Source organism: Marmota flaviventris, chromosome 8 (genome assembly GCF_047511675.1).
Source record: "Marmota flaviventris isolate mMarFla1 chromosome 8, mMarFla1.hap1, whole genome shotgun sequence".
Taxonomy (NCBI): domain Eukaryota; kingdom Metazoa; phylum Chordata; class Mammalia; order Rodentia; family Sciuridae; genus Marmota; species Marmota flaviventris.
This window is the reverse complement of record NC_092505.1, coordinates 43,152,339-43,169,948: the sequence shown is the minus strand read 5'-3', so window position 1 is coordinate 43,169,948 and position 17,610 is coordinate 43,152,339. Positions and strand designations below refer to the sequence as shown.

General features: G+C 41.5%; 1 protein-coding gene and 1 non-coding gene across 2 annotated transcripts; one reads left to right on the top strand and one right to left on the bottom strand.

Moving 5' to 3' along the window:
• Positions 1 to 2,240: 2,240 nt before the first annotated feature.
• Fetub (fetuin B) lies at positions 2,241 to 16,761 on the bottom strand. The gene is made up of 8 exons (XM_027951534.2): positions 16,653 to 16,761; positions 11,031 to 11,256; positions 10,593 to 10,703; positions 8,654 to 8,741; positions 6,644 to 6,813; positions 5,698 to 5,799; positions 3,548 to 3,631; positions 2,241 to 2,700 (listed from the first exon to the last, which is right to left on the bottom strand). The coding sequence occupies exons 1-8, from the start codon at positions 16,676 to 16,678 to the stop codon at positions 2,362 to 2,364; spliced, it is 1,146 nt and encodes a 381-aa protein (XP_027807335.1). The 5' UTR covers positions 16,679 to 16,761; the 3' UTR covers positions 2,241 to 2,361.
• Trnav-cac (transfer RNA valine (anticodon CAC)) lies at positions 6,112 to 6,185 on the top strand. The gene has a single exon. It is a non-coding gene; the product is annotated as a tRNA-Val (tRNA).
• Positions 16,762 to 17,610: the final 849 nt, after the last annotated feature.

Here is a 17,610-nt window from a genome sequence, read left to right as displayed (position 1 = left end):
CTCCCCTCTAGCCTCTGGCAACTACTGATATTTTTCACTGTCATCACAATTCTGTCTTTTCCAGAGTGTCGTATAGTTGGAATCAAACAGTTGGCAGTCTTTTCAGATTGATTTCTTTCACTTAGTAATAAGCACTTAAATTTCCTCCATGTCTTTTCATGACTTGATTGTTCATATTTTTTAGTGACAAGTAATATCCATTGTCTGGATGTACCACATTGTATTTATTTATTCTCCTACTAAAGGTCATTTTGGTTCCCTCTAAGTATTGGCAATGATGAGTAAGTAGATCTGCTATAAACATCCATGTATGGGTTTTTGTGGATGTAAATTTTTAACTCATAAGGAGTGTGATTATTGATCACATGGTAAGAACATGTTTAGTTTTTTTATTTTTTAGAAATTGCCAAACTATTTTCCAAATTGGCTGTACAAATTTGCATTTCCACCAGCAGTAACTAAAAGTTCCTGTTGCTTCACATCCTCAGCAGCATTTGATGTTATTGTCAATGGACTTAAACTTGTGACCTTCCTGCTTCAGCCTCCCAGTTAGCTGAGATTACAAACATGTGTCCCCCTACCTGGCTAAGAAGTTACTTTTAAAGATGCATCAGCATTAAGTCTTAATTCCACATAACTAGAAATGTTCAACACCAGACGTTTCTGCATAGGAGACTGGTGTTTCAACAGAGATGATTTGAAACCACTGATTATTTGAATACAAAGCCTCAAATGAATAATGTCTACAGCATTTAGAAACTATTAGCTGGCATTTGGATTATCTAGCTTGCATGGAGTTTGCAGGGTAAGAAAAGAAGGTCAAGAATAAAAAACTAGAGAAACAGCAAGAAGCAAGCCAGAGAAGAACCCAAGTCAGGACCTGAGGAGAATGATGGACCCAGGTTCCCCAGCTTACTGGTTTACCATGGGGTTCAAGGAGCCAAAGGGAAGACAAGATTGAAAGAAGAGAGGGAGGCAGGGAGAGGGCACCATGTTGATACCATGCTCCTTCCCACACATCAGCAGCGAGTTCAGCAATGGCTGCATCACCACCACGGTAGCTCCTGCCAGGTGGCCCCTCTTCCACAGCTCCAGTTTGTGCTGGGCTTCTTGTCCTCCTGCCTTCCCTGCAGTCGCTATTTCTCCGTGCCTCAGCCTCCCCTGTCCTTCCCTGACCTGGCCCACAAGCGTTCATTAAACGTTCCTTCACTGATGGATCTTCAGTTGAGCTGTTTGATGACCATTCTGCCTCTTTCCAGACCCTGACTGAACCCACATGACATTCGCTCCCCAACTTTTTAACTTATTATGGGTAATAGGTAAGAGTAATGGGGTGTGAGTTTTATCTACTTCTTTTACATAAATTAGGCCAAGGACTGTGCATCACTTCTAAGAAATGGCCACCAAATGGAGGGCAATCATTATATGGGCAGATTATTTGACAAGATGTCAAAAGTCATATCCTGAGTGTGTGTGTGTGTGTGTGTGTGAGTGTGTGCACACAGATATACTTCTGATTAAGAGGAAATTGGTTCCACTGTTGGGTGTGTTTGTTTTTCTGGTACTGGGTATTGAATCCAGGGGTGCTATGCCACTGAGCTACATCCCCAGCCCTTTTTATCATCTATTTTGAAACAGGATCTCACCAAGTTGTCAAACCTGGCCTCTAACTTGTGATCCTCCTGCCTCAGCCTCCCAAGATGCTGCGATTACAGGACAGCACCACCACGCCCAGCTTGTCCCAGTGTTTTTTAAAAATGGGAAAAAAGACTACAATTGATGGGCCCTTCAACTTCTGTTCTAAGAATCTGTGACAATAAGAACTCTTGTGGCCTGATGTTCCCATAGGGCCCTGCACAGGTCATAGGCACATTTCTCTTCCATCTTAGTCATCTGTTGAGACACAGAGACCTTCAGGCAGATGAAAAGAGGATGAGTGTTGGAAATGGCATGAGCAATACACAGCTAGACTTGGTCTTGTAAGGGGAGGTCAAGAGGGAAGCTGCTGAGCCCGTTTCGTGTACCTCTTGCACTTAGGGAAGTTTCTTTATTCATGGAGAGCTTTAGTACAGGTTGCTGAGCACACAGATACACTGAAAGGATAAACCTCGGTCCATGGCATAAGATCACATTTTGGAAAAGGATGCAGCCCACCATGTAGCACCGTGTCCAGAGGCCAAGGCAGCCCAAGTGGGGGAGTCTCATTATTTCCATTTCCAGCCAATAATTGAGACCAAGAATAATGGAAGACACACTTTATTAGCTATTTTCTACATCTGAACCCATTCTTTCTCCATCCTATCCCACCACCTCTCATCTCACACAGGGTACTATATCCCCAAGGAAACTTCTCTGTGATTCTCAGGGTGGGAGGAGAAGAGGGCTATTATTTTGGGCAGGTCCTGGGCACTCATCAGAGTGCTGCTTTTCTTTGGGGAAAGGAAGGACAACCAGCTTCTTCTCCTCGGGTCCTAGGAAGAGGAAGGACACATCCAGGATGTCTCCCTGGGGGTTGGTGGTTGGATCCAGCTGCACTGGGAAGGCGTCCTGAAGGTCTGTGCTCTGGGGATCTTCAGGCTTCTCATCATCCAGATCAGGAAGGTACTGGATAGAGGTTGGTGCAGTTTTGTAGGAAGACCCGGAGGAGACTGCATTTCTTTTGGGGGGCTCTTCTACGTTGTCGTACCCAGGGGACTGAACCTGAAATAACAATGTTTTAAATGCAGAATTCCATAAGCCACATCTGGTGGCAGGCTAAGCTGGTCTATGCCTTTCAAGAAGAACATTTAAAAGGAGACCAGCTAGAGGGATGGGTCTCCTGGTGAAGGGGTTAAAAAAGAAAAACAGAAAAGGGCCAGGGGAACCAGGACCTGTAGAGGACTGACTGCAAGTCTCCTGATTTCAGAGCTGAACAACTGTCCAGAGAGGCTAAAAGTCCCTGGTGAGTGCTCTCTCTGTTCCTTGTAGGGGCAGCCGCAGGCACCTTCTACTGTATATTCTGTGCCAGGCCCTACACAATGCTCTTTGTCCAGTCCTCTCACTTGTCCCTCTGGGATCTGAATGAGGTCGCTGTTGCAGTCCCACTCTATAGATGAGGAAGCAAGACTCAGTCAGGCCACACGGCTCATGAATGCAGACTAGGACCAGCACTTGTCTCAGGCTTGTCTCAACCCAACCAGGCTGCCTCGTGGTCTTAGAGCTCAATAAACATTGTTGGAGGGGGATGGGATGTTTTCATGGATGACTTCTCCCTGAATTTGGGAATAAGGTCTCTCAGGGAAACTGAGTTTAATGCTTCAGAGGCTCAAGCCTTCTGAGCTGGTAGTACCCTGTTTCTGAGTGTGTCTTTCTAATTCTGCAGGACCATAAATGTGACTAAAACGAAATGTGACAGGTCTCTGATGAGCTACCACATGGGTGTGGCCTCAGGGTAGCCTTAGTGAAGTGGTAATCGGGGATCTTAGGGAAAAATCAAAGGGGATGGGATGGTGGCTACTAAATTTAAATAATCAGCTCTTCACAAAAAGATAATTAGGACGAAAAATACCTGCGGTGGGAATAAATCACAAGTCACAGAGACATATTTTTCTGATGCTCTTTGAGCCAGAGAACCTTCGCAAAGACCAACGGGCTGAAAGAAAGAAAACACAAAACTATGTTAAGTATTAAGATTACTGATGATCATAAACGGAAATCAACTTATTTTTGGCTTTTGAAGACACACAGCCAATCAATATTTTATGCTCTTACCATAAAATGGCAGATTTTGAGCCAATTCTGTCACCCCTAGAAATTATATAAACTAGGTCAAATTGCTTCCAAAATTCAGTATTCAGTATTTAGTATTCCTTGATGAACAGATCTCTGATTATTAGATTTTTTTTTTTTTTTTGTATTGAGCAGAAAGTTGTGGCTATACAATTTTACCTCTTGGTCTTAGTTCTATACAAAGCTTGTTTTTATCTTTTAAATAAAATCTGCTTCATCTTTCATACAGCAGCCCTTTATATGTGTCCCACTTAAATTTCCTCTTTTCAGACAAAACCATTCTCAGTTTCCTTCAACCTCTGTTTATAGCAAACTAAAATAACTTTGTTTTCTTACCACAAATGTAATAAATAGTTATTTAGAATACAGACAAAAGAAAATAAACTGGGTGTAGTGGCACATGCCTGTAATCCCAGCAACCTGGGAGGTTGAGGCAGAAGGATCACAAGTTCTGAGCCAGGCTTAGTAGCTAAATGAGGACCTATGCAACTTAGTGTGACCCTGTCCAAAAATTAAAAAATCAGAAGGATTGGGGATATGTTTCAGTGGTAAAGCACCACTGGCTTCAGTCCCCAGTGCCAAAAGAAAGAAAGAAAGAAAGAAGGAAGGAAGGAAGGAAGGAAGGAAAGAAAGAAAGAAAGAAATAGAAAAAAAAATACTTGTTGCCTGCAACAAAATCATTTGATGTCTTTTCTTCCAAACTTTTTTCATATTATATATATATATTATTTCCACAAAACTAGGATTATATTATACATATTATTTTATAACTATTTTGTCACTGAACAGTATATTATGAAAATCCCTTTATGGTGTTAGATATTCTTCTGTGATTATCTTTATAATGGCTATCTAGTATTCCTCTGTATTATCTTAGCAAGCTTTTTTGTATGACAACCACATTGAATGCAACTTTTTTGTTTAAGTATCCAGCTCTATCTTTTCACATATCTCTAGTTAGTTCCTTAGAGCAAATTCCTAGAAGAGGAATTGTAGATTCATAGAGTATGTACATTTTCAGGTATAGTAGGATATTATAATAAATTAGCAGTTGCCAGGGGCAGCAATGAGGAATAGCTGTTAATGGCTATGGGGTTTCTTTTGGAAGCTAATGAAAATATTCTAATGTAATAAAGTGTTGGTGACACAACTCTGTGAATATAATAAAAACTAGGAATCGTACACCTTAAAAGGATGAATGTTATGGTACATGAATTATGTCTTAATAAAGCTGTTATTGTGAATAAGGGGAAAATTACTTTTGGTGCATTTTGCCAAGTTTTGCTCCAACACATTGTACCAATGTACATTCCCACCAGTGGTGTCTCAGATGGTTTTAAGTTGCTCTCCCCATTATATATGCTTTCTTTGACTTTTTTTTGTTTTTTGCGGTGGGGTACCAGGAATTAAACTCTGGGCATTTTGTATTTTATTTAGAGACAGGGTCTCACTGAGTTGCTTAATACCTTGTCTTTGCTGAGGCTGGCTTTAAACTTACTATCCTCTGTCTCAGCCTCTGAGCCTTTGGGATTACAGGTGTGTGCCACCATACCTGGCTTCTTTGACTTTTTACTTGACTTAATCTTTCTTAAAGAGTGGTCCAAGGAATGGAGCACCATGGTGTATTCCAAATGTAAGGAGATTTGTTCAGACAGAAGTAGGATCATCACCAGTTCATCTATATTTTATGGTCCCCATGACCATTTTTTGCAATATGGCATCATATTGAAAATGAAACTTGTACTTATAGTTGAATAAAACCCCTTATCAATGCATCTAGGCCTGCCTGATTCCTAACTAGTCAGTTGTGTTTAAGGGGAATAAAAAAGGCACATGCTCTGCAACATTTTATGTAAAATTTATGTTCCAAATACTTAGAGGTGACTGTGAACACAATCTTAAATTATGAAGACATTCTGGAATACTCACCACAGAATCAGAGGACTGGAGTGTGCAGCTACTGGCCTGGGATCTGGTACAGGGTGACTCTTTGATTAGGTATTCCACAAAGTAAGAAGGGCCAAACACCCACTATAATAAGACAAGGGTTGAGATGTTAAAATTAAATCTTGCTACATAGGAAAAACACTCAGGTTTGCAGCAATACATTTACAGAAAGGATACATCTCCAGAGGCATTGCCAACACACATATCCATTGTCCCTGTAGATCCCCACAGAGATCAAAGCATGTACTATTACTTGATTATTTAGAAAACATGATCAACATAACTTTCTTTAGGATTAGAATGGGCCCTAAATACTTTCCCTTAGTAAGCTTATTTTCCTCATATAGGTTTGTCTTTTGTATTTTTGTTTTTCATATGAAAGATATCAACGTGGGCTGGGGATATAGCTCAGTTGGTAGAGTGTTTGCCTCACATGCACAAGGTCCTGGGTTCAATCCCCAGCACCACAAAAATAAATAAATGAAAAAATAAATAAATGAAAGATATCAATGTAAGCAAATACAAATGAAACTCCATTTCCCCTAATCTATAGAATTCAACCTCTACCCTAGGTCTTAACATGGAATGCCTGTTGTGTTGTGAAGTAGTCCATGGTCAGTCAGATATGAGGACATAGTAGTAACTAGTGAACCTAGGTAGAACCCCACCAATGAGACTATGAATCCATTTCTCTTCTTGCCTTCTGGTTGATGAAGTAAAACCAAGTCACATGACTCATAGAAATGGCATGGTATAATACAAGCTGAAACATGATTTAATGTGTATTAAATCTACCAGGAAAGGGAATGTAGAGGGGCTCTTGGGTTCTAATCAAAAAGAGTGCCTGGATATTCTCCTTTCAGCTTAGAAATCTACAGTGACTGGTATGAGATACACTGTGTAACCAACCTGGGCATTTAAGCCTTACCTGACTTGACCCCCTGGTGACTTTGACGAGAGAATACTGCTTTGAGGTGCTCTCATTGTTGTATTTTGCAAGAGACTCTGTGGCAGCTTCTAGAACTCTGGGATCCGACAAGTCAATGGGAACTGGGCTTGGGCAGTCAGGGCACATATTGTGAACTTTTCTCCGAGAAACTATTGATGTCAATGAGAATAGATTAAAAACATCATGGATTTTCCAGCCTACAATAGTCATATATCATATAAGGTAAAGATTGAACAGATAAGATAAGGCTGGAGTGAAAAATACATTTTCTGGAAAAGAAATTAGTTGTTGGCATTGAGTTTTCTGTGGTGAGTAGTATTATTTTTATAAAGAAATCAAAGCCAAATTGTTTCCACCTCACACAAATTTATCTACTCTAGGAATTGTGCTCAAAGACAACATAGTCCACTATATTGATAAAAGACAGATCCCCTCAACTAATTTAACATCTTCTCACCTTTGCCTCTGTACTCCAAATGCCTTTAAAAGTTTGGGCTGTCATTATTGCCATGTTGTATTTATCTTTTAGTCCTTAATACCTAGCATCATATCTTGCACATAGTGAGTGCTTACTACATGCTTATAGATTCAGTAAGGTGGAAACACACACCCTTTTGGGCTGGAAAATGAAAGTTACCCAGAAAACAAAATTGGTCAAATCACCATGTGACTAATGGTAGAACCCACAATTTCTGTTTGGGAGGCGCTGAGGATGACAATCTATTCTGAAAATCAGGTAGGGAATCTGCCTTGAAATCGTTTTTGCAGAGAAAACACATTATTTTGATTGATTGTTTTGGGGACTGAGGAAGATTATGGGGTAGTTATGTCCAAAGCTTGTCACTCTTGCTTCATCCCCACCTGTCACTTTCTGACTCTCTGAGCCCTGGTACCTGGGACTCCCATGAATGTCCTGAGGCTATTCATTAGTTGTTATTCTCTAAATTATTTTAGGTGAGTCTTGTCTTCACAACCTGGAACCTTAACCTGTAACTAATAAAAGGTTTGTTCTGTTGCCTTGTGACTTAAAGGAACCAGTTCTACTGTTATCACCTGGATCATGTTTGAAATGCAGGATCTGGGGCTCTGATCAGGCCTATGGCATTGGAATCTGTACTTTAACAAGATCCTCAAGGAGAGTCACAGGCACACAGCAGCTTGATAAGGACCCACATCCTATCTTTTCATGCTATGAGGTGCTGGCTTTCCAAGGGCTTTCCCTTGTGAAAAGAGGATACAGAAGGATGCGTGTGCATATTTCAAATGTCACCAGTTCCCTTGCTATTATTTTATATGTTCAACAATGTGAGTGACTCCTTCAACTTGAAAGGAACTAGAGCGTATGTAGTAGGGAAAAAGAGAAAACACTCTACATTCTAAATAGAAATAGAAGACTCCAAGTCAAAGCAGAACTTGGTCTGGGCTCCCTGAGTGGTTTAGACCAAGTCTTGTAGGAATGTATAACAGGAGAGCACCCCTCCTTTCTTGAATAGCGAAGAATGTAGAAGAAACAGTATAGGCGGTGTTCCTTAAAGAATTGGTAGGAGTTCCAATGACAAAGTTCATCAAAGGCAGGCATGCTCAGTAAAGGGAGAGGAGCAATCAAGAGGCAGATATTGGAAAGTACAGTGTGTATTCAGATAATATTGTGGCATCCAGTTGAATGGAATGTCAGGAAAATAATGGCAGTAATGGCAGAGATAGCTAGAAAGGAGCCTGGGACCAGTTACAGAGAATGTGCCATTTATATAAGACTGAAAATTTAGAATTTAATGCAGGGCATTAATATAGAACTATTGAAGGTGATTTAGGAAGATTAATTGTGGAAAAAGAAGTAGTGTAAGTTGAATTTCAGTAGGGAGGTAAGTAGTGGACGTTTAAGCAATACAAAGCAAGGATAGAAGAAACTGTATACACTGTTGGCAGAGCCCTGTTTGAACAGTCTTTCCATCTTTTTCTAAAATTAACAAAATCATCATGATCTCTTACCTGGGCGAAGAGTACAATTATAAGCAGGTAAATAGAGAATTCTTCTTGGCTTGTTAATGTAAAACATTGCTTTACATTTGCCATAAACCTGGAATCAACAAATACATTTTATAACATGGTTGATTTAAAACCACAAGGTTTGAAAATACTCCCCAAATTAAAATTTGGAGGTTTCATTGTAAAGTAATGAGAAATTCAAAATCAAATTCTGTGATTAGGCTGGGAAAAATTGAAATTTATCATCAAACTGTTGAACCATTTCCTGGGACACAGTGAGCTATACTTCCCAACCTCCCTCAGAGTTAAGTATGGACCACTGAATTCTAACCACAAGATGTGAGCAGAGTAACTACTTTTTGGTCTGGCACACTCTATTCGCTATGCTCTTTCTCTTGAAAGATGCAGCTGAGCCTGGTGACAACAGAAACCAGTAGTTGAAGATGGCAGAGCCTGAGCCACAGCACAGGAGGAACCCCTGTCTCCATATTCCTCCTGGAGTAAACCCCTCCCCCACCCTCCACCCCACCTCTGCTCAGAAACTTCTGTTTTGAACTCTACATGAATGAGAAATAAACTTCTATCATGTTAGAGCCAATATGTGTTTTTTAGTGTATGCATTGTCATAGATAGTATCACCATAACAAATATAACCAACAACAGGGTGAACAGACTATTTACTTTAAAAAATCAGTTAGGTGCACACTGACAAATTTGATTAAATGATTAGAAAACATCTTGTTTTTAAGGCCTCTAGAATCTTCATTTCTTTATTTATATTTTTGGTCCCCTGTAAGCTGCCATCCCCCTGAAGTTACCCATGTTAACCATTAAGGATGAGTCCATCTATATCTTTCTCTGTGCAAAAACTTAATATATATATGTGTGTGTGTGTGTGTGTGTGTGTGTTGTGGTCGCAAATCAAGTCAAGAGGGCGCCTGGCAGTTTGCCAGGAGGAGTGGTTTGTGAGGCAACGCCACCGAGCCATTAAGTTGGTGGAGATTCCTTATTGGCTGATTGCTGTAACTGGATGATGCTAATTGAGTCAAGCTGTGTGTAATCAGTTAGGTATATATACCGCTGTTGTTCTGTAATAAAGCAGTTCCCGCTTTAACCTTCAAGTTGCTTGTCACCTCCTGGTTATTTTGCCCAGCCGGACTGTAGTAGTGTGTGTGTATATATATATAAATAAATATATATATATATAATATATATATATATATATATATATATATATATATATACACACACACATACACACACACACACATACACATGATATATCTTTAGAAAATATATTTTGATCAAAATTTTTACTTCTAAACACATCACTATCTTGCATTCCTATTATTTAGTTCATATCAATTATTGGAAATAATCACAGTGTGATTAAAAACCAAATCAAAACTAATGCTATTATTTTCAAATCTTTTCAATGGTCATCTTAGAAAGGATGGATTCTGAGGCCCAATAGGTCCTATGGTTACAGAAAACCCTTCCTTGGCACCCTTGAGTGTCCCCATACTGTGAGCCATCCCTTTTCCAAGCCTCAAACCTCATGCCAATGTTTACTAAAGACGAAAATAAAAGCAAAATAAAATGGAAAGCTCTCCCTCCATTGCTTCTGCTGTCTATCTTAATCTCATAGCCAGATCTTTTCCTTAGATCTTTCTCTCACAATTTAGACACTGGCTCAAAGCCTACCAGAGAGGTTTGGAGGTAGAAAACCATTTGGAGGCAATTTTTCAATTCTGGTCAGCATTATCCTAATGTGTCTTCACAGAAATGCCTCTGATTAAATTTGGTTCTGTCCCCAGTGTTAGAATAAGCACATGTGCACCTCGTCCAGGAAATTATACAGAGGGATATATTTTAAAAATGGCAGACACTGAACAGTCTTCACCCTATAGAACTTAGTTTCTTTCGGACAACCAGCACTCACTGATTCATGCAAGGGCCTCTCACTGCAGTCCTTCCATGACTTCCTGCTCTGCACATGGCAGCTGGTTTCCAGAACGTCCATTGTGAGGTAGAACAGGGATCCCAGGTCATCCTGTGGGAAGGGGTGGAGAGACACACCATATCCCAGATGAAACAGAAACCCATGAAGACTAGATAAAACTGCCCCTGATTTCTGGGAGAGTCAAAGGACATGAGGTTTGTGAAGATGCCTTATAAACTTAGGTGTCAGAGAAAGCACATTGTAAGCACTTGTTCCCAATAAGAGCATCTTAGCACCCCCTGGCAGAGGAGGGCACGGCATTCTTAGCAGGGTATCCAATTTGAAAAGCACCTGCCAACTGGGGGTTCCCATCCCTCTGGCCCATCTCTGCAGTCTGTCCAAATGCCTATCTCAGAAGGGGGACTGTCTATCACTTGCCTGTCTCTGTTCCCAGACATCCTTCACTCGGTTGAGGGCCAACACATAGCCATCCTTTTGTTGTTTGTTGATATCCTGTAGAGCTAAGCCTGCGACTGACAGCACATCTGAGTCGTTGCAGCCCCGAGAGACCAGTGGTGCAGGTTTCAGAATCTCCCTGGGTGGAGACACAGCCCCGCAGCAGGTGGCCAGGATACAGAGTACCAGCAGTTGGAGCAGACCCATTCTGTGGGGAACAAGGCCCAAGATGGGTCAATCTGTGAAACTGCAGGAGCAGGCTGTTCAGTGGGGCTCTTTAAGGCAGACTTGAGCCATTTTATCATTGCAATCTGAATGGCTGACCAGGATTTGAAATACTATTCCTAACTTATCACCTTGAATTCTGAACAAGCATTTCCCTGAGTCAGTATTTTGGATAGGATTTGCCAATGCCGTAACCTTCCAACCCCCAGCAATCAATCTTGTATTCATGTGTGCACATAAACAAATTTAAGTTTCTTAAACCTTTTCCCCAAAATCATAGCAAACATTTGGTCAAGGCTCTTAGGAAATCATAACTAGATTCTCCTTTGTGTTCAGGTCTCCACCTGAATCAGAATATGGGGGGAGGGGTATCACCTTTCCACATTCCTCATTGCTGGTCTCCTCCGCTGGACATTTACCTCAGGCAGCAGCACAAGATCATGGGAGCCCAAGAGACCGAGGGAATTCTGACTTTCCAGCCAATCTCCTGAGTTCACCACTCATGTTAGACCCGAAAGGCAGCCTCAGTCACCTACCACAAGCACAGGTGTGTTTCTAATTAGGAGCCTCACTTGGTTATTTTAAGACAAAGACTGTATTTAAATGGAAAAAGGCTAATGCAATTTCAAAAGTTCTCACATAATACTCAGACTATTCTTCCTTCTATGGAGCTAATGGAAGCAAATTCATAAGGGGCTAAAATCTACTACTGAGAGAAAGATAATGATGGGCAGGTAGGCTGGAACACTGGCCAGATACTGGTTGGGACTCTTGCCTTCCTCCTTCAGCTTGTTTGGGGTCAAGGAAGGTTCTACTAATTGAGGCTGTATGAAAGACAATTTTTTAAAAAAATATTTACTTTCAAACACACACACACACACACACACACACACCAGCTATAATTTATCATGGAAAAAAATAAAAGATCCATGACAAAAGGGAGCTTCTAGATTAGATTATCTCCAAAAGCTTTCCTGGAAACCAAGCCATGAAAGGAATAGCACCCACGCCCTACCCTCCTTCTCCACCTCCCTGTCTTGCCCAAGGGTTCTGTTCAAATTGGTTTAGGAACTGTTGCTTCCATCTGTGTGCAGTCTTGGAGAGTATCCACACATAGAAAATATTAAAGGCTCTCAAAAGCTTTGGGGAGATGAAAACCATTTAACCCACATTTTCCTGCACTTACTGGACTATGAGAAAGCTGTTAATAACACCGTAATTAACCCACAAGTATATTCTGGGAATTTACATACTAGTAGGTTAGGATAGCTGTCTGTGAAGGTTTTTTGATGAGACATAGGTCAGAGTGAATGAAAATTTTGACTGGAAATGGAGATCTTCTAAATAGATTGAAAGAAATGTCCCTCTGGTCTGAACCGAAACACACGTGTAATAAGCCATGGCTGACAGAGTAAACAAAATATAAGCAAGACATTTAATACTTCTAAAGCAGCTATGTTTACTTAGATCTTTGCTTGCACATTAAACAAATATAAATACTTGTGTTGCTGGCTGTATCAATGTGACTGGTTATTGTAATAAAATTTAAATTTCATTAAAAATGTGAAAGAAGGGTCTGGGATTGTGGCTTAGTGGTAGAGCACTTGCCTAGTATCCCGACAATGCTCTCAGGAATTGAAGGTAAGACCAATCTGATTTGAAAATGGCTCCCAAAGTTCATTTCTGATGCAACAGTGTTGAGAGGTGGGACCCTCAAAAGGAGGGTCTGCCCTCACGAATGGCCTCGTGGCAGGATCACAGGAGTGGGTTTATTATGAAAGCGAGGTCAGCCTCTTCTTGTCCCCTTTCTCCTTGGCCCTCCTGCCTTACCCCATGGGACAACACAGCAAGAAGGAAGGCCCTCTCCAGCCCTGGGCACCTTGACCTTGGATTCCCAGCCTCCAGAGCTGCAAGAAACAAATCTGTTCTTTATACGTTCCCAGGAATGCTGTTATACCAACACAAAAATGGACAAAGACTAATAAAAATTGATAAGGTACAGTCCTAACTAATTTCTGGAAATAAACAAGAACTTTTTGAGGATGATTTACAGAATGCAGATCTAAGATCTCTGTTCTTTAGAGGTGGACTGTCGGCATGGCTTTTTAAATGAGAACAATATGAGGAGAATGTACACGGAAACCAGAAATGGGTATTGTTAAAAAATTCTAATCGAGAGTCCATTTGACTGGAGAGGCTCTGGCACTTTAAATTCCTACAGGAACAAATCAAAGCCCAAAGTAAACAGAAACCTAAAACTTGAAACCGAACCAACCAGAAACTACCAACTAACCTTTAGCTAGGAACTTTCCACATACTCCGGCAAAATTGTTTTCTTTGTCTTGCTTCTGCAGAAACTTTATGAAAAGTTTCCCCGTCCTGCTATTCCTGGCAAAGTGTCAGCTGTTGTGGTCCAGCACTACCCTGAATGCTCAAATAAACTCTAAAAATTTAAAGATTTAAATTTAAAGATGCTCAGGTTTTTCTGTTTGTCAGGATAGAAAAAGACTTTGCAATTCTGGGATAAAACAGAGTTAATTTCGCAATAAGTACACAAATGTTCTTTGAACTGTTTCAGCAGGTAGGTCTGAGGCAGGAGGAAATGAACCAGCCCCATAGGTGAAGGCCACTAGTGTAACTACAGTGAAAGGCAAGACACAAACAAACAGATTAAAAGGGACAGAATGCTGACCCAATGGTCAGGTGGACTTCAACACAGATCAGTCTGATTTGTGGGAGCTGATCTTAGTGGCAAAACCTTTCGGAAGCTCAGTTCCTCCTCTGTGAAGTCAGGTTAAAGCAGTTTCTTAGAGCCCCTTTAAGTGCCAACATGAAGATGGCACATAACTTCATCCTGTCCCGAGAAGATGCCACTCCTCAGGTCCATCAAGATGGACCTGTTCACCTCATCCCAGGGATCTGGGTTGCAAAGTAGTATCAACAACCTGAGCTCAGTCCCTTCTAGTGTGCAGAGTATGGGAGTCATGGGACACAACAGGATGAAGAGCCTAGTCTTTGGAGACAGCAAGTCCTGGGTTTAAGTTCTACCACCACCACTGTGTGGTAAAGGGTCTGAGACACCACAGGCATGCCATCTGATTTAGTTTCCTTTTCTGAAAAACAATGATGCTCTCAGAGTATGCACAAATGTGTAGAAAGAGGACAACATATTTCCTCTTTCCCTAGAAGCCCTGGCCATGTACACATATATTTGGTTCCTACCACATGTGGGGACACTTTAGTATCAGCATAGATTTGTAGTTTCAGCAGAGGAGTGAGGAGTGAGACTTTGAAGACAGATCAGCCTGGGTTTGAAGTTTGATTGTGGTTTAGGGTAACTGTTGAATCCAGCACCATCCAGTAGAAATACAACATAAATCACATTAATTCTATCATTTCTAGTAGCTGCATTAAAAAGTGGAAAGAGGGACTGGAGTTGTGGCTCAGTGGTAGAGAAAGTACTTGCCTAGCATATGTGAGGCACTGGGTTCAATCCTCAGCACCACATAGAAATAAATAAATAAAGGTATTGTGTCCATCTACAACTTAAAAAAAAATAAAGTTGAAAGAAATAAAGCTAATTTTAATAATATTTTGTTTAACCCAATCTGTCCAAAATACTTTTTCATATGTGTAATTAATATACAAAAATTATGAGACACTTTACATTCTTTGTTTTGCACCACAACATGCTTCTGTGTAGACTAGCCATATTGAAGGTGTTCAAGAATCAGATATAGCCACTTTCTTAGACAGCCCAGGACTAGCCCATGGAGCCTCACATTCCTCTGGTGTAAAAGGGAAGGCAGCAGGGGTATCCATCTCCAAGGTGTGATAAGGACTGATCACAGGAGTTGTAATGTGTTTAGCAAGAGCCTGGAGCATATGACACCCAGGAACAATGATCACTGTCAGTACCTCTGAAACCTCACCTTATCCCACCCAGCACGGATTCCCATGTGACTGTGCCAGTGGCCTTTTCCCAATCCAGCAAAAGGGAAGTGGTCACACCTGAATGGATTTATCACCAGGTGAGAGTCAGGTTAGAAGAAACAGGCAATTGTCCTCGAGTGAAGAGGAGGCTCTAGAGGGCATCCTGCCCACCTGCCTTCTGACACTGGAGTGATTCAGGGCAGCGATTTAGGATTGGTTGACTTTAGAAAAGGGAGAAGTCAGATAGTTGAGGTTTTGCTTGGGGCAGAGCTGGGAGATTAGATCTGGTAGGAGATTAGATCTTGGGGAAGTTACAGGCACCTAAGAGGGCAGGATGTATACTCAAGCAAATTATTCAGCAACCACAGCACTAAAATAAGGCTAGTGTTTTCCTGGCTAAAAATATCCCTGTAATGAGTCTGTTTATCTTTCTCTGTGTCCTTTCCCCTCTTTATCTTTTCTCCTTCCACAAACACAGAATGAACAACAGCTGAGGCCCAGCATGATACATAACACTGAGAAGTTCTCAGTATATGCCCAGCCCTAAACTAAATATTTTGTGTCCCTTCTCTCATTTAAGCCCACGATCAACCAGGGCTATAGAGACCACTCTTATTCTCACTAAATGAGAAAATGGAGGAACCTCTGTTACATTACTTGCCCAAGGTCTCAGAGCCAAGGTTTTCATTTGAGGTCTATGTCTTCAGAGAGGCAGGCACAGTTCTTGCCCTTAAGAAATGGATACGAGGAAAGCAACAGAGGCAAAACTCATTCCTCTGGGGCAGTCAAGACTGGTTTCCTGGATGAGGTCACATTCAATCTGGGGCTTGAAGAATAAATAGGAATATGCTAGGATGGGCAAGACAGGGAGGAGAGGAGGAGGATGGTAAGAGAAAGAAATGTCCTCAGCACCTAAGAGGACATTTGCTTCCTGTGTCTTCCATTGTTCCCCAACCCTCTCAGCTGACCCTTCTATAAACTGGATGTTTATTGCTCCCAACCCACCCAGTAGCCTCAGGTCACCTTAGAATAGTCTGTCGCCCACTACTTCCCTAAGTACCCTATGTTTAGAACTTCCCTCTCTCCTACTTTGATCAATTATGTTTAGGCAATGAAAAATTTCAGAATATCTAGAGCACATTTTTCAGTATCAGATATATTCTTTAGGCAAATCTGCCTTATAGCATCAAAAGTGTGATTTCCTGCAAGAATCTCTATTTCCTGCACAGATTGCGGGTGCGACCAACTTGGGTTCAATTCCAGCTCAGCACTCAACAGCCATACCAAGGATGAGTTTCCCACCTTATCTGAGGCCACAGTTCTTCCACAGGATGTGAGGATCAGGTAAAGCCCTTCTGGCACACCGTTTATCCTCATTAACTCATCAAAGAGACTCTAAAAGATAAGAAAGACAGGGAGGATCTCCAATCCACATCCCATACTCACAGTTTTGTTGGTTGATGACAAGACATGTTAAGAATTCTTAGTCAAAGTCCTCTCTGGGTAGTGGTACCCGAGAGGCAGGGCCTCAGCCTTGAAGGTCTTGCAGTTGGGCTTTCCTAAGGACCCAGAGTTACTCAGGCCTGCAGCCTGACTCTCTGCACAAGTAACTGAAGTAAAAACCTGAAGGTTGTTTGTTAATTTCCACTAGAGAGGGATGCCCCTCCTAGCATTTCCTCAGTAGGCTGGACAACACTGACAAGTTCTTTTTCTCTGGTCATCCTTTAATATTCTGCAAACTGCACCGTCACTTCTGAACTCCTGGGAACAATACAGTGCTTAGCTTCCAATTCCAGATCCAGGTGCACATCCTGAATCCTGAATTGGAGGCGGGGTCCCAGGTACAAAGGCTAAACTTCAATTAGGTTCAGTGTCTTCCTGAGGAGCCACCCAGCACTTTGTTCAGACCTGGAATTTCCCAATTTACTTCACCAGCACCTTTACAAGTCAACTCAGAGGGTGCAGGCATTTCCAGAAATGCTGGTGCTGGTTCTGGTCAATCAGCTGTCCACACACTAACCAAAGATGGCACTGACTGCCTATGACAGCATGCCAGGCACTGTGCTACCTGCCAGGTGCTTACACCTCCCCCCCCCACCCCCAGGTGAGGCTTTGTTGGAGGTATCTTGATTCCAATTGACAGTTGTCACCCCAAAGCATGTGTCCTTTCTAATACCCCACATATATCAATATCTACCAAGTGAACAGAACCAGGATCTGACCACAACACATGTTCTCACGGAGGGCCTCACTCAGGTCTGACGCACTTTCTCTCAGTGGAAGCTCAGCTTTGATTCAGCTGAGCTGGAATATTGGGAGCTAAGAAGATTCAGATGAAGAAATGAAAGCATATGGTTGTAGGTAAAATTGAAGGGATGAAGGGAAAGGTATGTGCAATGGAGAT

Coding starts and splice junctions, on each gene's coding strand:
- Fetub (XM_027951534.2), bottom strand. CDS start 16,678: ATGTCTTGTCATCAACCAACAAAACT. Junction 8,742..10,592: donor AGAGGCCCTTGCATGAATCA/GTGAGTGCTGGT, acceptor TGTTGATTCCAG/GTTTATGGCAAATGTAAAGC. Junction 3,632..5,697: donor TCCAGTCCTCTGATTCTGTG/GTGAGTATTCCA, acceptor TCTTTCTTTCAG/CCCGTTGGTCTTTGCGAAGG.